The 23,293-nt window shown below is 46.3% G+C and overlaps 1 protein-coding gene across 9 annotated transcripts in view; it reads right to left on the bottom strand.

Moving 5' to 3' along the window:
- kidins220a (kinase D-interacting substrate 220a) overlaps nucleotides 1-23,293 on the bottom strand; it is a 94,256-nt gene that overhangs the window by 32,925 nt on the left and 38,038 nt on the right. For all 9 annotated transcript variants that reach the window (XM_045209186.1, XM_045209184.1, XM_045209190.1 and 6 more), the window contains 4 exons: nucleotides 20,368-20,596; nucleotides 19,960-20,048; nucleotides 17,653-17,797; nucleotides 17,338-17,500 (listed from right to left, as the gene is read on the bottom strand). In XM_045209186.1, the coding sequence (XP_045065121.1) occupies nucleotides 17,338-17,500; nucleotides 17,653-17,797; nucleotides 19,960-20,048; nucleotides 20,368-20,596 (626 nt within the window). The remainder of the gene's footprint in view (nucleotides 1-17,337; nucleotides 17,501-17,652; nucleotides 17,798-19,959; nucleotides 20,049-20,367; nucleotides 20,597-23,293) is intronic.

Here is a 23,293-nt window from a genome sequence, read left to right as displayed (position 1 = left end):
GGACTTCCTCCAGCTCTTGCAGTGTCTACACAGAGCACACACTTCCCTACTGCCTCTAAGGAATCTTAAGTGATGCTTTGTCTTTCCTAAGAAAGCCTAGAGCTATTCCACATAGTTTACAAAGATAATGCCAAAGAATTGCTAATGAATGCGGCCATTCAAACGTATTCTGAACCCTTACCTCTGACGTTTTATTTAAACATTTTTGGATTAACAAATTATTTTGAGTATTAACTCCCTTTAACACACATATTTCAAATGTATTTAATTATAACCTGTATTTGAACTAGTCAAATCTTCAGTCTCAACCCAATGTATGGGGAGTAGAGTCGAGCATACTTCTACAGAGATGCCCAGAGCTACAAATATGAGTACTTAGAGGAGCCTTTTATTGACTCTGGCCCATGGTGGCACCCAGCACACACACACTTAACAACATCTTCCAAAGATGGACTGCATGGACTAAGTAAAGGTATCCATCACTGTGGCACAGAGACCCCATTCCTAGCATTCACACCACGCTGTCCAGTCGGAACTGTCTGCTGGCAGCCACCAGTCACCCACAAGGGACTGAGTCATCCAAACATAATCTATCTTAATACTAGTGGCCTTGTTCTGATAATAGCACAGGTCAGGGAAATCACACATGAAATCACACATGATGGCATGGGTTTATTACCTGGTGTCCCATCCAACACGTTTGACCATCTACTGTGGCACATGGAGCGCTGTTTTAAGTGCCACCGAACGTGCCAATGGGACACTTCAAGAGACAGATTGAGTCAATTGAGGAAGAGTTTTAAGCCATGACGTCAAGTAATTTACATGAATTGCTTCTGACACTGGTGGAGGGAGATAGGAGTGGCTTTGTTAGATTGCCTATTAGTCCATCTTTCGTGAGACTGACAAGCTGGAGGATTGCGCTGTGGCGAGATCGGAAGCCGACACGTTACTTTTAAAAGTCTGGATACAGAAATAAAGCATTTCAGGAATCCTGCAGCCGGTTTCACACAATAGCCCCATTGATGGGGACTTGTGTTACAAGCACAGGCTCTTATACACTGTCTATGTTGCAGCACGTAGCGCTTGGGAGGTTTCTGGGCTCTTCCAAATGCTAATCGATCCAAAAACTGGACCGACAAGCCTTTCTTCTCCTCCAACACTCCCACATACTGCAGCTGACGGGAAAGAGCAGAATTCTCCCTCTATTCCTCCCTGCTCTCCTACCTCTGCAGGCGCTGAATGTGTCACTTGACAATGCTTACAGCCACCCTCTGTGTGTGGACGATGTGCAGACGCCCCACAATGAGGCTCTGAGCATTTCCATAAAGGGGCCCGGAGAGAAGCGAAATGCCAACACACATTTGTTTTCAGAGGGCCATAAAGAGAATCAATGTTTGGTGGTGAAAAGAACAACAGTGGTCTGTCACAATGGCGAGCCCGGGCCTTGGGGTGTTCCTCAGGCCGACGGGCTGGCAGGCGAACTCGAAGAGGCCCTCTAACCAACGGATGGACTGGCTGGCGCGTGGCCTCGCAGCGTCAACACTCCAGAGTGGGAGGATTATTGTGCGAGAGGAATCTGCCAAGCCCTCGTCTATCCGAAAACGAGAGCAAATTATGTTTTCACTTCAGACGCCGCCATGTTTTCGTCTACTTAAACTGTCATGTTTCTTTGGCCGAATTCTTAGAGTTAGGCGTTCTTTGCTTGGGTCTCGTCTTCTCTCCGCTATGGCAGCGGACATTAAAAGCGACTTTGCTTTTCGTATACATCCGTGGCAAAGTTTAAGCCTGTAATTGCCATTCCTATGTACTAAGCCGAGCCTTTGTATCTAAAACGGACCGCAGAGAAATGCAGCATAATGGGAAACATACCACTCTGATAAAAAACGCTGCAGCCTTAGAATGGCCTCTCAGAAATAGGGTTGGGATTCAGAGTTTCTCCGAAATGATTAAACTCATCTGTACACAAACCCACCCGTTCCAGACCCCAAAAACCTTAGCTGAACCCTTCATTCAAGGGAGCTAAACTCAATTCCTAACAAACCCTGTACAGGATATTAGAAAACTAGGCCCAGTTTGATGATTTATGTGAAAGAGAACGTTTTGAACTCCAGTCCACTGCCGAGTGTGGCTAAATGGTAATAGAATGAGGCAATCCTGACATGAATTGAGCAGAGCAGTCAGTCAATGTGGGTGTTTGATGCGTGTCAGGGTTGAGACGGTATATGAGAAGTCAAACAAGTGATTCATGTAAGTTTGTTATTTTCTGGCAAAAACATGAAAACAGCCCCGACCGATAATCCTTTACTTAACTTTATTGATGAGGAGATACCTCAGACACAGGATGACCTGATGAAGAGAGACTGAGTCATACAGGGAGGGAGAGAAAGAGAGAGAGAGACAGTTCTATTTGGAGAAGACCACAGATTCATTTCTTTACCTCGCCTCTATTCGGCTTCCTATCTGGGAAAGGGAGAAAGAGGAGTGGCCAGCTAAGAGCAGGATTCTTAAGAACGCTCTTAAGAAAGTTATTTGGAACAGAGTGCTTCCAAGTTTTTAAGAACTTGTCATTCAAGCACTCGGTACCAGATAAATCTGATAAATCCTTAAGCTATACAGTGGCTGCATAACTATGCTCAGAATAAGAAGCCACTTTTAAGCGCTGATGGGAAAAGACACCCCATTCTTTTTCATTGCTCGGCTCAAGGGATTTCCAGAAAATAGTTCCCAGAAGAGTTGGCATTTGCACGCGCACGCTTTGCTCGCCACACACTTCCTTTATCTCTAGCGACCATCCTTTCCTCTATGCTGGCTTGACCCTATTTGACCTTTGTGGTCCTGGGTGGCACATCAAAGCTAGAGGGGGTTCAGTGTGCCCTAGGCCCTGTGACTGGTGACGAGCAACACTGTCCACTTTAAAGGTCACCGATGACCCCTCGCAGCCCAGCGCTGCTATTTATTATACCCCTGCCACCATCTACCACATACGGCACAATAGAGAGGGAGGGAGATCACTGATATGTCCACAGGCACATCCAGAAAGACAGACTCCAGCATAAACATGCTCACTCACCCACACAAACGCTCATGGGCTCACCACACTAGCATACACCCACTAGCACACAAAGCCAAAGTGATAACAGTGTAGTCAAAGTCTAGTCAGGTAAAACCAAGCACACAATCTATCTGAGCAGTCGGTCTCCTTATATTCTGATTATGGAGTTTAGTCTTTGATAGTCTATCCTTGATTTACAACATTTTAGATCACATGGCTGTTATCCCTGCTTTCATCTGAAAACAGTCTGGTTCTCCTGTTTCAAAGAGTTTAATCCTTCAAATTCAACTTCAGTTTATGAAATAATGAAAGGGCTCTAAGTGGATTTGCTAAGAAGGAATGCTACATAACAGACCGCTTTTCCATCACATGGTTATTAACCACCAGAGTATGTAGTGGTAGGGAAATGTGGCATCCCACTGCCACTTCTTTTGGCCATCTCCACAAACACTAATTCCAGGGACACACCTCAACACAGAGGTTGGGCCTGTGGACATCGGCCACAGCTCCGTACTAAATTGCATTTTTCGATTTTCTTCACATTTTGTGCCATAGACTCTGTGGCCATTTTGTTTGCTCTGCGGGAGCCTGGTGAAGCTCGCCTAACTGCTGATTCATCCCTTAGTCACGACGGTCCAACACCTGAGGGATGTATGTAACTAACACACCCACCCGGGCCCTGGTGCGTCTCCCATCTTCACACACAGAACAGATGGGTGAGTATTGCTGGACCAGTCCAGGGCTGATCCCACTGGATAAACATGTCCATATGAGAGGCGAAGGCAGAATGAAACATCACCACCTGGACTGCCCACACTCTCAGCCCACCTGAGAGAAAACTATCAGGTGGACACTAGACACAGCAAAGACCAGGGCTTAGGCCATTACAGTAGTCACTGCTCATACACTCAATTTTTCTGTTCAGCACTGGTAGCAAAACTCCGGGATTCACTTTCAAATCATGAAATATAGCCACTATTCCCTGTAGTCGCTGGATACTATGGTGCTATGTCAATGTGCCAACAATCATGGTTTATGAGGACACCTGACATTGACAAGGGGTATTCACATGAGCCACAATTGTAGTCCTGCAGACCTCATAATAGCCCTGTCTACAGGGCCCCCTTCACCCCCTTCACTCCATCTCCCCTATCTGGAGGGCATACGGTTTGTCACAGACACTGTGTGGACTCAATAAAGAGCTCCCTATCAGAGATAGACCACACTCTATTGGGAAATAGATGGCTTTTCAGCAGCTTTATAATTTAGAGCGCTTTAGGGCCTCTTGGCAAATAACGGCAGCACTATTGAATTACAAGTTTACTCCTTCCACCAAAATGCCTCCTGCAGGATTTAGCTCAGGGACAATGGGCTCCCTCTGAGGGAAAAGGCGACAGGGAGAAAAGCGTTTTTCTACTGTTAGCAGTGCAATCGAGATTTTACAGACAAGTTGTGTACGTGATGGAAATACGGCATTAACAATAGCGTATAGAGGAAGAGAAGCAAAACGACTTCATTCAAAGGCAGTAAAGTTCAAAAGTGTTCCAGGAAAAAAAGCTAATCTCCTTTTGTGGCCAAGTATTTAGAAGCTTATTAGGATTTTCAATAAATGGAATCGCACACATGCGCTTTAGAAAGCGCTTTTATCTCAACGCCTAATTGCGACGAAATTACAATAATTGTCCCAATTAAAGTAATCCAGAATGAACAGTATGTCATCTTAATGTTTCAGTACTTGGGAGAAGAGGCTTCCTAATTAGCCTAAATTGCCTTGCACGTATTCATTTCGAGTGTCATTAGTTATAAGTTCTGAAGCACTCAGAGAATCACTTGAAAGCCTGGATCCGGGCACGTCTCTGAGAGGTCAATTGTTCACTGGATGAATACAATAGCTGAGGATTGTGACAGCGGCAGATTGAGCAAGAGCAGAGTGGCAGAGAATGGAAGCGAGCATCAGAGTTAAATCCCTTCCTGTTAAAGAGAGCCAGGACCCAGGGACAGCATAGTGATGGAGACTGAGGTCAGATGACGCAGATGCTAAGCTACAGGACTGTTTTGCTAGCACAGACTGGAACATGTTCCGGGACTCTTCAGATAGCATTGAGGAGTAAACCACATCAGTTACTGGCTTCATCAATAAGTGCATCGATGACGTCGTCCCCACAGTGACCGTACGTACATACCCCAACCAGAAGCCATGGATTACAGGCAACATCCGCACTGAACTAAAGGGTAGAGCTGCTGCTTTCAAGGAGCGGGACAATAACCCGGACGCTTATAAGAAATCCCGCTATGCCCTCCGACGAACCATCAAACAGGCAAAGAGCCAATACAGGACTAAGATTGAATCATACTACACCGGCTCTGACGCTCGTCGGATGTGGCAGGGCTTGAAAACTATTACGGACTACAAAGGGAAACCCAGACGCGAGCTGCCCAGTGACACAAGCCTACCAGACGAGCTAAACCACTTCTATGCTTGCTTCGAGGCAAGCTGTTCCGGATGACTATGTGATCACGCTCTCCGTAGCCGATGTGAGTAAGACTTTTAAGCAGGTCAACATTCACAAGGCCGCAGGGCCAGACGGATTACCAGGACGTGTACTCCGAGCATGTGCTGACCAACTGGCAAGTGTCTTCACTGACATTTTCAATATGTCCCTGACTGAGTCTGTAATACAAACATGTTTCAAGCAGACCACATTTACATTTTAGTCATTTAGCAGACGCTCTTATCCAGAGCGACTTACAGTTAGTGAGTGCATACATAATTTTTTTATTTTTCATACTGGCCCCCCCGTGGGAATCGAACCCACAACCCTGGCGTTGCAAACGCCATGCTCTACCAACTGAGCTACATCCCTGCCGGCCATTCCCTCCCCTACACTGGACGACGCTGGGCCAATTGTGCGCCGCCCCATGGGTCTCCCAGTCGCGGCCGGCTATGACAGAGCCTGGATTCGAACCAGGATCTCTAGTGGCACAGCTAGCACTGCGATGCAGTGTCTTAGACCACTGCGCCACCATAGTCCCCATGCCCAAGGACACTAAGATAACCTGCCTAAATGACTATCAACAAGTAGCACTGATGTCTGTAGCCATGAAGTGCTTTGAAAGGCTGGTCATGGCTCACATCAACACCATTATCCCAGAAACCCTAGACCCTTTCCAATTTGTATACCGCCCCAACAGATCCACAGATGATGCAATCTCTATTGCACTCCACACTGCCCTTTACCACTTGGACAAGAGGAACACCTACGTGAGAATGCTATTCATTGACTACAGCTCAGTGTTCAACACCATAGTGCCCTCAAAGCTCATCACTAAGCTAAGGATCCTGGGACTAAACACCTCCCTTTGCAACTGGATCCTGGACTTCCTGACGGTCCGCCCCCAGGTGGTAAGGGTAGGTAACAACACATCTGCCACGCTGATCCTCAACACGGGGGCCCCTCAGGGCTGTGTGCTCAGTCCCCTCCTGTACTCCCTGTTCACCCATGACTGCATGGCCATGCACAACTCCAACACCATCATTAAGTTTGCCGACGACACAACAGTGGTAGGCCTGATCACCGACAACGATGAGACAGCCTATGGGAGGAGGTCAGAGACCTGGCCGTGTGGTGCCAAGATAACAACCTCTCCCTCAACGTGATCAAGACAAAGGAGATGATTGTGGACTACATGAAAAAAAGAGGACTGAGCACGCCCCCATTCTCATTGACGGGGCTGTAGTGGAACAGGTTGAGAGCGTCAAGTTCCTTGGCGTCCACATCACCAACAAACTATCATGGTCCAAACGCACCAAGACAGTCGTGAAAAGGGCAAGACAAAGCCTATTCCCCCTCAGGAGACTAAAAAGATTTGGCATGGGTCTTCAGATCCTCAAAAAGTTATACAGCTGCACCATCGAGAGCATCCTGACTGGTTGCATCACCGCCTGGATTGGCAACTGCTCGGCCTTCCGACCGCAAGGCACTACAGAGGGTAGTGCGTACGGCCCAGTACATCACTGGGGCCAAGCTTCCTGCCATCCAGGACCTCTATACCAAGCGGTGTCAGAGGAAGGCCCTCAAAATTGTCAAAGACTCCAGCCACCCTAGTCATAGACTGTTCTCTCTGCTACCGCACGGCAAGCGGTACCAGAGCGCCAAGTCTAGGTCCAAAAGGCTTCTCAACAGCTTCTACCCCCAAGCCATAAGACTCCTGAACAGCTAATCATGGCTACCCGGACTATTTGCACTGCCCCCCCACCCCCACCCCATCTTTTTACGCTGCTGCTACTCTGTTAATTATTTATGCATAGGTCACTTTAACTCTACCCACATGTACATATTACCTCAACTAGCCGGTGCCCCCGCACATTGACTCTGCACCGGTACCCCCCTGTATATAGCCTCCCTACTGTTATTTTATTTTATTTTACTTCTGCTCTTTTTTTCTCAACACTTTTGTTTTTGTTGTTTTATTTTACTTTATTTTTTTATTACAAAATAAATGCATTGTTGGTTATGGACTGTAAGTAAGCATTTCACGGTAATGTCTACACCTGTTGTATTCGGCGCATGTAGAAAATGTGATTTTATTTTATTTGACCAAGCAATAACCCCTATATGGAAGTTTAAGAAACATTGTTCATGTACTGGGATGTTGTAATCTAAAGTAAAACCAATTTTTCTATGTGAAATATACTGAATAAACATATAAACGCAACATGTAAAGTGTTGGTCCCATGTTTTATGAGCTGAAATAAAAGATCCCATACGTGCAAAAAGCTTATTTCCCTCAAATTTTGTGCACAAATTTGTTTACATCCCTGTTAGTGAGCATTTCTCCTTTGCCAAGATAATCCATCCACCTGTGTCTCAAGTTGAGGGAGTGTGCAATAGTCATGCTGACTGCAGGAATGTCCAACAGTGCTGTTGCCAGATAATTGAATGTTCCTTTCTCTACCATAAGCCGCCTCCAACGTCGTTTTAGAGAATTTGGTCCAACCGGTCTCACAACCGCAGACCACGTGTAACCAGGACAGCCCAGGACCTCCACATCCAACTTTTTCACCTACTGAGGAGTTAGCCCTTTTGTGGGGAAAACATATTTATGATTGACTGGGCCTGGCTCCCCAGTGGGTGGGACTGGCTTCCAGGTGGGTGGACCTATGCCCTCCCAGGCCCACCCATGGCTGTGCCCCTGTGAAATCCATAGATTAGGTTTTAATTAATTATTTCAATTGACTGATTTCCTTCTATGAACTGTAACTCAGTAAAATCTTTGAAATTGATGCATGTTGGGTTTATATTTTTGTTCAGTATAATAACAAATCCAACCAGATATGGATTGAAACATGCTCTCAGTGCAAGAGAACTGTTGTTTTGCCTTAATCCAGAAACTGAATACAGCTTTTGATTGAATAGTGTGGTGTCGTGAAACAGAACGAGCCAGGGAAAGACATATGGGCGAAGGCTATATAGAGTAGTTAAGAAAAGTGTTTTTTGGTGCTTGACACGGATTCCTGGCCTTCTGTTTCCTGTGAGGGGCTGTGTGTGTGTGTGTTTGTGTGAATGAACGTGCCTCGCTCGCGTCTCGGGGTCTGATTAATTATAGTGATCCTCAGAGGAGCGGGGGGGTGACATATGTTCCCGCGCTGCACCGCTCCTCTCCTCTGTGAGAGCTTGGAGGTGTGTGAGAGGTGTGTGTGTGTGGGGGTAGGGGGGGTACTACAGGGGCATCCTGGCACAGACCGGGCACCAGATGTCAGAGCAGATCCAGGACCAAGGCTCTGGCTCGAAAGACCGACCAACCAACACTTTTAACGCTGAAAATCCGGTTGGAGCTCCCGAAATAGACTCCCCGAGGATCTGACTCGGCTCAAACTTCCCCACAGATCACAACTACCGACAGCCGGAAATCTCTACTTGTGTTATTTTGTGATCACCAAAATAGTTTCCATTTGCTGCTTTCCGGAAGCTTGTTTTTTTTGGTGCGATGCTGAACATAACATACCACTCTGGGGTACTGATCTGAAGATATTTATTCCTGATCTGAAACAACAACCACAGAAGCCAGCAGCTGTTATTCATCCTTATAACGACCAGAGGGAGCCCGATTCGCATCTCCTTTAAAAACTGAAATGAGAAGGCTGCATAGAACATTGCACCACAACTCACAGACTCTCAAGACTCTCATTCAATTTGCGAGTGATCAAAAGAACAATGATCCACCATCTCCATTCGAGCAGTAAATCCGACAGCTATAAATACCGGCGCTCTCCAAAACACTTTTAATTTTGTTTGCGTTTCAATTTCCGTAAGTGCGTTAGGCAGGCCCTGCACACTGGCTCGCCACCCAAGGTGTAATTTGTTTTGTGTGCCCTGCAGAACAAGTGAGACAAACACGTTGACCCTGTCATGTGTGGCTGTGGTTTGGGGCCAATGTCCCCCGCAGGACATTGCCATCTTTGTTCCCCCTTCTCTACATTAAAGGATTGCTTGGCAGCGCTGGCCTTACAGTTAATGATAAATTGCTGATGTTATTAGACAGATTATGCACATTCTGCAGCAGATTAGACGGCTTGGCCCACTTTGACAATGGGAATAATCTGGTGCACCTCTCGCTGTGCTCCGCCAACGGCATCACGCAAGCTTCTGGGATGAAAGTTGCTAAAAACAGCTTTTGGCCATTTTGACAGCCTGTTTGTGTGATATCAAGAAATCCGTTTTTTTCTTTGTTCTTTCTTTTGAGAGGTCAGAGACACATGCTACATTTATAGTTTATTTTTAGTTGGAAGGACAGTGTGACAGTTTCACAGAACATTACTAATATGACTAGGCTATATAGCGAATATAATAATAAGACTATAAAATACTACTAATATCACAAATTCACTGTCTTCCAAGTGCATGCTGCTCTCTGTGGCCTATATGGGCTGCAATAAACCTTACCGAGTGAGAACACTCTGCCTTATGACAGTTGACCTACGAGGAGTTGACTCACCCCCAAATATACATCAGTAGTAATCTATTCACTTATTAGACACTTGTGAGATATGAAGCACTCTAGTGTAGAGACAACTAACAATGTCAGCAAGACAAAAGGAGCTGATTGTGGACTACAGGAAATGAAGGGCCGAGCACACCCCCCATTTACATCAACGGAGCTATAGTGGAGCGGGTCGAGAGCTTCAAGTTCCTCGGTGTCCACATTGCTAAGGACCGATCATGGTCAAAACACACAAACAGAGTCGTGAAGAGGGCACGACAAGGCCTCTTCCCCCTCAGGAGGCTGAAAAGATTTGGCATGGGCCCTCAGATCCTCAAAAAGCTCTACAGTTGCACCATTGAGAGAATCTGCATCACCACTTGGTATGGCAACTGCTTGGCATCCGACCATAAGGCGCTACAGAGGGTAGTGTGTATGGCCCAGTACCTCTTTTTATTTATTTATTTATTTTTTATTTAACCTTTATTTAACCAGGTAAGCCAGTTGAGAACAAGTTCTCATTTACAACTGCGACCTGGCCAAGATAAAGCAAAGCAGTGCGATAAAAACAACACAGAGTTACATATGGGGTAAAACAAAACAAAGTCAAAAATACAACAGAAATAAATATATATACAGTGTGTGCAAATGTAGCAACTTATGGAGGTAAGGCAATAAATAGGCTATAGTGCAAAATAATTACAATTAGTATTAACACTGGAATGATAGATGTGCAAGAGATGATGTGCAAATAGAGATACTGGGGTACAAATGAGCAAAATAAATAACAATATAGGGATGAGGTAGTTGGGCGGGCTAATTTCAGATGGGCTGTGTACAGGTGCAGTGATCGGTAAGGTGCTCTGACAACTGATGCTTAAAGTTAGTGAGGGAGATAAGTGTCTCCAGCTTCAGAGATTTTTGCAATTTGTTCCAGTCATTAGCAGCAGAGAACTGGAAGGAATGGCGGCCAAAGGAGGTGTTGGCTTTGGGGATGACCAGTGAGATATACCTGCTGGAGCGCATACTACGGGTGGGTGTTGCTATGGTGACCAATGAGCTAAGATAAGGTGGGGATTTGCCTAGCAGTGATTTATAGATGGCCTGGAGCCAGTGGGTTTGGCGACGAATATGTAGTGAGGACCAGCCAACAAGAGCGTACAGGTCACAGTGGTGGGTAGTATATGGGGCTTTGGAGACAAAACGGATGGCACTGTGATAGACTACATCCACTTTGCTGAGTAGAGTGTTGGAGGATATTTTGTAAATGACATCGCCGAAGTCAAGGATCGGTAGGATAGTCAGTTTTACGAGGGCATGTTTGGCAGCATGAGTGAAGGAGGCTTTGTTGCGAAATAGGAAACCGATTTTAGATTTAACTTTGGATTGGAGATTCTTAATGTGAGTCTGGAAGGAGAGTTTACAGTCTAACCAGACACCTAGGTATTTGTAGTTGTCCACATACTCTAGGTCAGACCCGTCGAGAGTAGTGATTCTAGTCGGGTGGGCGGGTGCAAGCAGCGTTCGGTTGAAGAGCATGCATTTAGTTTTACTAGTGTTTAAGAGCAGTTGGAGGCTACTGAAGGAGTGTTGTATGGCATTGAAGCTCGTTTGGAGGTTTGTTAACACAGTGTCCAATGAAGGGCCAGATGTATACAAATGGTGTCGTCTGCGTAGAGGTGGATCTGAGAGTCACCAGCAGCAAGAGCGACGTCATTGATATACACAGAGAAAAGAGTCAGCCCAAGAATTGAACCCTGTGGCACCCCCATAGAGACTGCCATAGGTCCAGACTACAGGCCCTCCGATTTGACACATTTAACTCTATCAGAGAAGTAGTTGGTGAACCAGGCGAGGCAGTCATTTGAGAAACAAAGGCTATTTAGTCTGCCAATAAGAATGCGGTGGTTGATAGAGTCGAAAACCTTGGCCAGGTCAATGAAAACGGCTGCACAGTACTGTCTATTATCGATTGCGGTTATAATATCGTTTAGGACCTTGAGCGTGGCTGAAGTGCACCCATGACCAGCTCGGAAACCGGATTGCATAGCGGAGAAGGTACGGTGGGATTCGAAATGGTCGGTGATCTGTTTGTTAACTTGGCTTTCAAAAACTTGAAAGGCAGGGCAGGATGGATATGGGTCTGTAACAGTTTGGATCTAGAGTGTCACCCCCTTTGAAGAGTGGGATGACCGCGGCAGCTTTCCAATCTCTGGGGATCTCAGACGTTACGAAAGAGAGGTTGAACAGGCTAGTAATAGGGGTTGCGACAATTTCGGCGGCTAGTTTTAGAAAGAAAGGGTCCAGATTGTTTAGCCTAGATGATTTGTAGGGGTCCAGATTTTGCAGCTCTTTCAGAACATCAGCTGTCTGGATTTGTGTGAAGGAGAAGCGGGGGGGGCATGGGCAAGTTGCAGCGGAGGGTGCAGAGCTGGTGGCCGGGGTAGTGGTAGCCAGGTGGAAAGCATGGCCAGCCGTAGCAAAATGCTTGTTGAAATTCTCGATTATTGTAGATTTATCGGTGGTGATAGTGTTTCCTAGCCTCAGTGCAGTGGGCAGCTGGGAGGAAGTGCTCTTATTTTCCATGGACTTTACAGTGTCCCAAAACGTTTTGGAGTTAGTGCTACAGGATGCAAATTTCTGTTTGAAAAAAGTTAGCCTTTGCTTTCCTAACTGCTTGTGTATATTGGTTCCTAACTTCCCTGAAAAGTTGCATATCGCGGGGGCTATTTGATGCTAATGCAGTACGCCACAGGATGTTTTTGTGCTGGTCAAGGGCAGTTAAGTCTGAGGAGAACCAGGGGCTATATCTGTTCTTAGTTCTGTATTTTTTTAATGGGGCATGTTTATTTAAGATTGAGAGGAAATTACTTTTAAAGAACAACCAGGCATCCTCTACTGACGGAATGAGATCTATATCCATCCAGGATACCTGGGCCAGGTCAATTAGGAAGGCCTGCTCGCTGAAGTGTTTTTGGGAGCGTTTGACAGTGATGAGGGGTGGTCGTTTGACCGCGGACCCGTTACGGACGCAGGCAATAAGGCAGTGATCGCTGAGATCCTGGTTGAAGACAGCGGAGGTGTATTTAGAGGGTAAGTTAGTCCGGATGATATCTATGAGGGTACCCATGTTTACGGATTTAGGGTTGTACCTGGTAGGTTCGTTGATAATTTGTGTGAGATTGAGGGCATCTAGTTTAGATTGTAGGATGGCCGGGGTGTTAAGCATATCCCAATTTAGGTCACCAAGCAGTACGAACTCTGAGGATAGATGGGGGCAATCAATTCACATATGGTGTCCAGGGCACAGCTGGGGGCTGAGGGGGGTCTGTAGCAAGCGGCAACAGTGAGAGATTTATTTCTGGAAAGGTGGATTTTTAGAAGTAGAAGCTCAAACTGTTTGGGCACAGACCTGGATAGTATGATAGAGCTCTGCAGGCTATCTCTACAGTAGATTGCAACTCCACCCCCTTTGGCAGTTCTATCTAGACGGAAAATGTTATAGTTGGGGATGGACATTTCAGAATTTTTGGTGGCCTTCCTAAGCCAGGATTCAGACACTGCTAGAACATCAGGGTTGGCGGAGTGTGCTAACGCAGTGAATAACTCAAACTTAGGAAGAAGGCTTCTGATATTTATGTGCAGAAAACCAAGGCTTTTACGGTTACAGAAGTCAACAAATGATAGCTCCTGGGGAGTAGGAGTGATACTGGGGGCTGCAGGGCCTGGGTTAGCCTCTACATCACCAGAGGAACAGAGGAGGACTAGAATAAGGATATGACTAAAGGCTTTAAGAACTGGTCTTCTAGTGCGTTGGGTACATAGAATAAAGGGGGCAGTTCTCTGGGCGTTGTAGAAAAGATTCAGGGCATTATGTACAGAAAAGGATATGGAAGGATATGAGTACAGTTGAGGTAAACCTAAGCGTTGGGTAACAATGAAAGAGATAGCATCACTGGAGGCACCGATTGAGCCGGTCTTGGCGTGTATGGGGGGTGGAACAAAGGAACTATTTGAGGCAGTTTGAGAGGGACTAGGGGTTCTACAGTGAAATTGTATAATAAGAACTAACCCAAACAGCAATAGGCAAGGTATATTTGACAAGGGAGAGAGGCATAAAGCAATCACAGGTGTTATTAGAGAGAGCTAAGACAACAACTGGTAATAGCGATAAAGTTTGGGCTGAGGCTAAACAGAATAAACAGGACAGGGTACCGTGTAAAGGAACAGTCCAGCAGGCATCAGCTGTGCAGCTGAGTGATCATAAGGTCCAGTGAACAGCAATATGTGAGTCCGAGAGCAGTTCAAATTGGTGCTTCAGCACAGCTAGCAGGGAGCACAGTTGTAGTTTGCGTGTGCTAGCGGGCCGGGGCTAGCAGATGGATCTTCGTGGTCGTCGCAACGGGAAGCCTGTTGAAACCACATCAGACGATTTCGTCGGCAAACCAGTCGTGTTGGATCGGCGGGGCTCAGTGTCAACACTAGGAGGTCCCGTCCGGTTGACAGAGAGGTAGATAGCCGGGAGATGGGCCTGAGGCTAGCTCAAGGCTAACTGGTGCTTGCTATAGGGCAATGGTAATTAGCCAACAACAGGTTGCAGCTAGCTAGCTGGTTACGATGATCCGGCGCTAGGGTCCAGTGATTCCGGCAGAAAGTCCGATATGCTCTGGGTCGATAGCACGCTGTGCAGACTGGCCGACGAATTGTCCAGGCTAGAGCTAGAGCTGGCTGGTGGATAGTGTAGGCCACGGACAATGGTGAAGACGCTAACGGTGACTAATAGCAAGTAGCCATTCAGTTGCAGCTACACTAGTTTCAGCTCTATACCAGGCGGTGTCAGAGGAAGGCCCTAAAAATTGGCAAAGACTCCAGCCACCCAAGTCATAGACTGGTCTCTCCGCTACCACACGACAAGCGGTACCGGAGCACCAAGTCTGGGACCAAAAGGCTCCTGAACAGCTCCTATCCCCAAGCCATAAGACTGCTGAACAGTTAATCAAATGGCAACCTGGACTATCTGCATTGACCCCCTTATTTTTTACTCTCTTGCACTGACTCTATGCACACTCACTGGATTCTACCCACAGACTCACACATACTACACTGACACTCCAACACACACGCTCACACACACACAAACACAAAACACACATGCATATTGACGCAACACACACACACACGCATATTGACGCAACACACACACACACATCCCCTATCACATGTAGACACACTTTCACACACGCTGCTGTTTACTATGTATTCTGATTGCCTAGTCACTTTTACCCCTACCTACATGTACATATTACCTCAACTACCTCGTACCCATGCACATTGACTCGGTACTAGTACTCCTAGCCTCGTTATAGGGATGTAGCTCAGTTGGTAGAGCATGGCGTTTGCAACGCCAGGGTTGTGGGTTCGATTCCCACGGGGGGCCAGTATGAAAAATAAAAAATAAAAAAATATGTATGCACTCACTAACTGTAAGTCGCTCGGGCGGCAGGTAGCTTAGTGGGTAAGAGCGTTGTGCCAGTAACCGAAAGGTCGCTGGTTCTAATCCCCGAGCCGACTAGGTGAAAAATCTGTCGATGTGCCCTTAAGCAAGGCACTTAACCCTAATTGCTCCTGTAAGTCGCTCTGGATAAGAGCGTCTGCTAAATGACTAAAATGTAATGTAAATGGATAAGAGCGTCTGCTAAATGACTAAAATGTTATTGTTATTTTATTGTGTTACCATTTCATTTTTTTATTTTGCAAATGTGTCTTACTTTTTAACTCTGCATTGTTGGGAAATGGCTCCTAAGTAAGCATTTAATGGTAAAGTCTACACCTGTTGTATTCAGCACGTGACAAATCAAATATGATTTGATTTTGATCATTTTGAACTGAGCACCTCCCCCAACAACATCCCAGTCATGTGGATTACCGACAACACTGTCAGAGAAAACTGACAAACGCTTCACGAGGGGTAAAGATAGTTGTCTACGGCCTAATCGAATAACCTACAGTATCTAAATCGCTGTGGTCTGACACAACCATTATACAGTAATTGGCGGTTGAGCAGAAGAGGAGATCGCAAAGGGGCGCTGGTTGAGTTTCGGTTGAGAGAGGGGATCTACGCCGTGTTGACCTGGCCACAAGGTGACCATTAAAAGAAGAAGCAGCTATCTGTTCCTCAAGTGCGCATTTGTCAGGCAGACAGCGGCCTGAGGTTGAAGTGAGGCAAGTGACCTTCGAGAAAGACAGGCGGTGTGACTCACCTGGCTATAAAAAGAGAATGGTTGCCCAGCCCACGTGAACAAGAAAAAGATTAGCAAGAGAGAAAGAGAAGGAGAGAGAGAAAGAGGCGCTCCAGCCTCATCAATAAGGAGATCTTTCTCCAGATAAGGGCCGCTCGGCTCAGCCTGGCATCCATGTCCGTTTGGGGCTTCCTTTCATCCCAAACCGCCATTGCTAGTGGCCATTTCATACGCAGCGCCAGTCACGTTTTGGAGATAGACAAAGGTGAAAATGCAGTGATGGGGGGGGGGGGGAATAGCCTAACGTGGCCATTTCAGGTGATACCTACCCAATACCCAGGTAAAGCTCTGTGCTAAGGAGTCCTTCTAATGCACAAGTATATTATAGGTTCATGAGGTCCCTTAGATGTGCTGCCTCACATATATTTGTCCAAATCCATTTATTCGTCCAGAATCTCAGTGAAGGATGGGGATGGTGACGATGACTATGTGACACTGAGTGCCGGTGACACTTCAGCGCCCCGGGACTCCCGGGCGCTAGTGTATTGTGAAAGAGTGGCAGAGTGCAACCTTTAAAGGCCAACTATTGGTGCAGAACAGCTCCAATCCTAATGACTCAGGCTATGTGCTGATTCCCTCCCCCCTTGTCCACACTCTCATGCCTAGTTAAACCATCATTGGCTGTGCTTCTAACACGTTATCATTTCAATCAACAGATTAATAATGATATGCTACTTCTTACATCCATGCATTTCCCTGCATGATCTGAATACAACGATCACAGTCTATTTAGGCTGTAGGCTCACAGAAGCCTATACATGACTTACTCCTAAATGATATGTTCGAAGTGGAAATGGAAGATCATCTGCTGCCACCTACTGGTCAACATGATTTTTACATCACATTACAGTAATCATCTTCAATCTTGAGGCGTGTGTGTGGAGCAAAAAGGAACCTTTCGGAAATAGTCTAAAACGTGAGTGTCTGCCTGTGTGCCCGTCTGCTTGTGTGTGTCTGCCTATGCATGCGTGCTTGTTTGAGTACAGATGTGTGTGTATGTACCTCTCGTAGATGGTCTTCAGGGTGATCTGGTCTGAGATGCCGTCGGTCTCCTCCAGGAAGAGGATGAGCCAGGAGGTCCTGTAGGGCCACTCCTCCGTCAGGTTGATCCACGACGCCAGACGGTCCCAGTTAAAGATGATCTGATTGGCCCTCAGCAGACGTCCTGGAAATATGGACCAATGAGAAGTGACGTTGGTATGTTGGTTGAAGCGCCTACTACTCCCCTTCCCATAATAAGTGCCATGCTGGGAGCAGTCAACTCTCCCCTTGGGTGGTATAAAGGTCATATAGGTCATCTAATAGGTGATGTGTTACCTGTGACAGAGACGATGTTGAGCAGCCTCCTCATGGTCTGGGGGCTGATATCACTGAACCAGTCCTCAGTGACCAACAGCTTGGTCAGGTCAAAGGACATCTGTCTGGTAACAGTCCTCTGAATCTGCCTCCTGCGGTACGTGTCCTACACACACACACACACACACACACACACACACACACACACACACACACACACACACACGCGCAGACCTCATGTTACCTCATCTTTATACTTGGATGTGCCCTTGGTCTTTTCACAAACCAGTCACTCAGCCAGTCACTCGTTTTGCCCATTCTAACGTTCAATCGAACAGTAACTGAATGTCTCAACACCTGTCTGCCTGCTTTATATAGCAAGCAACGGCCACATGACTCACTGTCTGTAGGAGCGAACAATTTTTGTGTACCTAATAAACTTTCCACAGAGTGTATATTATGTGTTTGCTTTTCATATCAACATTTTAGTAATATTTCTTTACAGCAAGAACTGGCCTCGTTTGACCTGTCCTGTGTTCTACATTTCACATGACCCCGTGACAGTTTTGTGGCAGTCTCATGATGACATCACCCCGTGGCGTGCTGTGCACCTTGTGACAAGCGGCTCCTTGTGTGTGTGACCTCTAGTCCTGGCATCCTGTCCCTTCCTCCTTCCATCCTTGTTTTCCAACACCCATCCCCTACCCACAAGCAGCTCTGTTACTGGGCCCAATTAACAGACTGGAGATCTCAGTTGAGCAGAAATACACTGTGTTTCCAAGACAGAGGCATCTCTGTCCACAGTCACTGTCCTTACACAGTTAGGCCAAAGTATGTTTGATATTTGGATTCCCACTAGCTGATACAATAGCAACAGCTACGCTTCCTGGGGTCCATACAGGGTTGTGTGTGTGTTTCAAGCAAAGACTAAACTATGTATTGAGACTACATATCACCTCTTTTCTGGATTGTCTGAGTCCAAAATGAGTGGAATGCTGTCTGCAGGACCACAATAGGTGCTGCTTGCTGAACAGTGCAGCAGTGGTTACAATATGAGAAAGTTCCTCTGGTCACAAGTACTCAGAACACCACCACTAGGCACTAAGCGGACTTTGATGTCGACTTAATGCCTGCCTTGTGACGACCTCACTAGTAGAGAGAGAGTGTATGGCCAGTAATAAGTCAGTAGTGGTTTAGTAAGGAGGAAGGTGATTGGCTCTCCTTTGATCCTTTGATCCTTACTTAGATGCACTGGACATGCTCAAAAAGTGAAATGGTGAAAGTTGATAGTTATTTTTTTGATTGGTTTTTCTGTATAACCAGACCATCAGGAGAAATTGTTGAACTTTGAATATTGAAAAACTGCTGTAAGTTGGAATCTTTCCTCCAAACGAGCAAACGTACTTTGAGTTCACATCAGGCCAGAGCCCACCGCCCATACTGTTTACAAGCCTGAGCTCGCCTGGCCTGCCTCCCTCAATTCCCCTCCCCTGCCATCTTGTAAAGATAGACTCGGCTAAAGATCCACAACTCTGCAATTAAGCAGCCAAGAGACAGAGAGCTTTTTCTCTCCCTCCATCATTCCATCCTTTTTAGCTCCGCTTGTAAAGAGAGCCACTCACTGCCTTCTTGGCAGCCAAGAAACTGCCGGAGAGGGCAAACAAAAAGAAGTGTGCGCCGAAATAAAAAAGGGACCCAAGGAAAATAAAGACAAAAAAACAGGCAAATAAATCAGACGCCCAAACAAACAAACAGATAAACAAACAAAACGGGGTCCTCGCAGGGGGAAGCAGGCAGGGCCACTTAGCCTCCCGCCGGCAGCCACCGATGCCAGCGTTTTGTCACCGGGACCCACTGCTGCTCCTCCCTGTCATTAGGCAGTGTGGCATCGCAGCAGGAAGGATAAACAGACATTACATCAATTACCAGACAGACTCCTCTGCGATGGAGACACAGACACTGGCTCTTTTGCTCCCGACCTCCTCCACCCCTCTCTGCTATGTTCACCGCAAGGCTGGAGGAAGCTAGCTACACCCCCGTGCATGTGGGTTTAAGTGCATTATCTCACACTTTCTATGTTAGTCTTCTCTAGCTGTGTCTATGGGAAAAGAAGCATAAGCACCACTTCAGATGCAACATTTTGATGTGTTTTACTGAGCTTTCATTGCCCGCACAGACGCCCAATCTCTTTATGTTCCTTGTTGTATCACTTGTCTTTGTGCCAGAACTCTGTCGGTCTACAGGACCTCTGCAGGTAGATCTATGGCTCAGCCTGGGCATAGATAGCGATGGGGGGGGGGAGAGGGTCGGCTGGCTGAAAGAGCTTACCCTGCGGTTGAGGGCCGTCTTGCTGCCAAACTTGGTCTGATCCCCCAGACTGTTTGAGGACAGCTTCCTGTCCATCTCCTCATGCCATCCTGTGGAAAAGGAGAGAGAGAGAAAGAGACAGTACCATCAGGGATGTCTCATCACAACACCTAATATAAAGAACCAACCTATTCACGTTAAAATGATTATTATTTCCTACTGCAAGTCAGAATGAGTGTGTGTGTGCGTGTGAGCATGTGTCTACTCTATGCCTATGTCAGTGTTTCCTAATCCTGGTACACGGGACCCAACGTGATGTCAGTGTCACTGGCCTACACTGGCCTATGTGGGTGTGCGTTTGCATGTTTGTGTGTGTGCGTTCCTGCAGGCCTGACACATGCCATGCATACATCCATATGTCTTGCGTACCCTCAGGGTTGGCCAGGTCTCCGTTGTGGGTGCACAGCTTCCTGGTTGTGCTTAGCCCACGGCTGTTGAGGAAAACAGGCAGGTGGACGATGTTCCTCATGTAGTCGTGGCCGTTGATGTTCGAGTCCCTGAGCACGCTGTTCAGGTTCTGGTTGATGGCCTTGATGATGATGTGGGGGTCGCTGGCAAAGATGGAGATGAAGGGGCCTTTGGAGAACAGCACCCTCACCTGGTGGAGGAGGGGAATAGGAGGAGGATTTAGACCTGGGTTCATTCACTACTGCTCATCTGTCGTGAACTTATTGGAATGATAAAAGCCTGAAATCATTTGAGGGTGAACCTTGTGTGTCAGGTTCATAGTGTAGTCATACACACAACTGGTGAACAAAAAACTTGACATCAACTTGTTAATATCTGCAAACTGTGGCTATAATTTGTAGTATCTTGTTAGGTTGAGTTTGTGGGTCACATTTCTGTTGATCACATTCCATTTCTAAAGGGGGCATGCAACAGCAATTCCAATGGTGGGCCTCCGTACTAGTTGTCTTGCTAAATCAGTGGTATTCAACCGGGGGTCTGCGGCCCTCTGACATAGGCCTTGAAAAAGCACCCGCATTCGGAAAGTATTCAGACATCACATTTTGTTACATTAAAGCCTTATTCTAAAATGGATTAAATTGTTTTTTTCCCCCCCTCATCAATCTACACACAACACCCCATAATGACACAGCAAAAGCAGGTTTCTATAAATATTTGCAAATGTAAAAAAATAATCTGAAATATCACATTTACATAAGTATTCAGACCCTTTACTCAGTACTTTGTTGAAGCACCTTTGGCAGCGATTACAATCTTGAGACTTATTGGGTATGACGCTACAAGCTTGGCACACCTGTATTTGGGGAGTTTTTCCCATTCTTCTCTGCAGATCCTCTCAAGCTCTGTCAGGTTGGATGGGGAGCGTCGCTGCACAGCTATTTTCAGGTCTTTCCAGTGATGTTTGATCAGGTTCAAGTCCGGGCTCTAGCTGGGCCACTCAAGGACATTCAGAGACGTGTCCCGAAAGCCACTCCTGCATTGTCTTGGCTGTGTGCTTAGGGTCGTTGTCCTGTTGGAAGGTGAACCTTTGCCCCATTCTGTGGTCCTGAGGGCTCTGGAGTAGGTTTTCATCAAGGATCTCTCTGTACTTTGCTCCGTTCATCTTTTCCTCGATCCTGACTAATCTCCAAGTCCCTGCCCGCTGATAAATGTCCCCACAGCATGATGCTGCCACAACCATACTTCACCATAGGGATGGTGCCAGGTTTCCTCCAGAAGTGACGCTTGGCATTCAGGCCAGAGAATCTTGTTTCTCATGGTCTGACCTTTAGGTGCCTTTTGGCAAACTCCAAGCGGGCTGTCATGTGCCTTTTCCTGAGGAGTGGCTACCGTCTGGCCACTCTACCATAAAGGCCTGATTGGTGGAGTGCTGCAGAGATGGTTGTCCTTCTGGTAGGTTCTCCCATCACCACAGAGGAACTCTGGAGTACTGTCAGAGTGACCATCGGGTTCTTGGTCACCTCCCTGGCCAAGGCCCTTCTCCCCCGATTGCTCATTTTGGCCGGGCGGCCAGTTCTAGGAAGAGTCTTGGTGGTTCCAAACGTCTTCCATTTAAGAATGATGGAGGCCACTGTGTTCTTGGGGTCCTTCAATGCTCTACAGACAATTCCTTCAACCTCATGGCTTGGTTTTTGCTCTGACATGCACTGTCATCTGTGGGACCTTATATAAACAGTGGGTGCCTTTCCAAATCATGTCCAATAAATTGAATTTACCACAGGTGGACTCCAATCAAGTTGTAGAAACACCTCAAGGATGGTCAATGGAAAGAGGATTCACCTGCGCTCAATTTCGAGTCTCATAGCAAAGGGTCTGAATACTTATGAAAATAAGGTATTTATGTTTTACATTTTTTATAAATTTGCAAAAATGTCTAAAAACCGTTTTCGCTTTGTCATTATGGGGTATTGTGTGCAGATTGATGAGGGAACATTTTTATTTAATCTATTTTAGAATAAGGCTGTAATGTAACAAAAACGTGGAAAATGCACTGTAGCTTGTAATAGTGTGTATTAAAAGCTACAGTGCCACAGGCTGCTGGTAAGCTTTCTTGACTTGGAAATTACATTTTGGCCAACACATGGCTAACCACTGTCATGACGGTCCACGAGAATCCAAATAGGTCTGATCAGGTTTGCAATGAATAACTTCAATCAGACCACCTCTCACCCGCAGAGGGGGGAGGGAAGGACTTTTTCCCGCTGAAACTTTAACACGTTCAAAAGCGAATACCGGAACAATATTTCTAACGTAGAACGTGGGGAATGGTAGGAGGCGATCTATAGGTGTCATGAGTGTCAGTGTAATGCGGTGGATCCAAGTCAGGCGCAGGACACAGAATTCTCAGAAACGTACTTTACTGAATACAACACAGAATATCTCCACACAGGGAGGAACTAACCCGCTCACCGAAGACACACGAAACGAAAAACAACCACGCACAAAACACATTGGGAGCCACTGGGTTAAATAGGGAAGGCGTGATTACAATAATGGGCAACAGGTGTGTGACAATAGACAACAGGTGCAACATAGAAAATAGATCGGCAGCAGCTAGTATTTCGGTGACGACGAAGCCTGCACGAGCAAGGAGGAGGGGCAGCCTCGGCAGAATCCGTGACAATAGCACACTAAGGTAATTTTGTTAGTTATTTTGTGATGTCATTAAAAATGTTATAAAGGAAATACTGTAACTTGGAAAGTATACCCACTACATATTTGACGTTGCCATACTATGCGTTGTGCATGTAATATGAAAAATGATGAAAGTGTTTTTGTTAAGAAAAGGATGTGACTTGAGAAGTTATAAGAAATAATTGTTTTACAT

This window comes from Coregonus clupeaformis, chromosome 29 (assembly GCF_020615455.1).
Source record: "Coregonus clupeaformis isolate EN_2021a chromosome 29, ASM2061545v1, whole genome shotgun sequence".
Taxonomy (NCBI): domain Eukaryota; kingdom Metazoa; phylum Chordata; class Actinopteri; order Salmoniformes; family Salmonidae; genus Coregonus; species Coregonus clupeaformis.
This window is presented reverse-complemented; position numbering and strand designations above follow the sequence as displayed.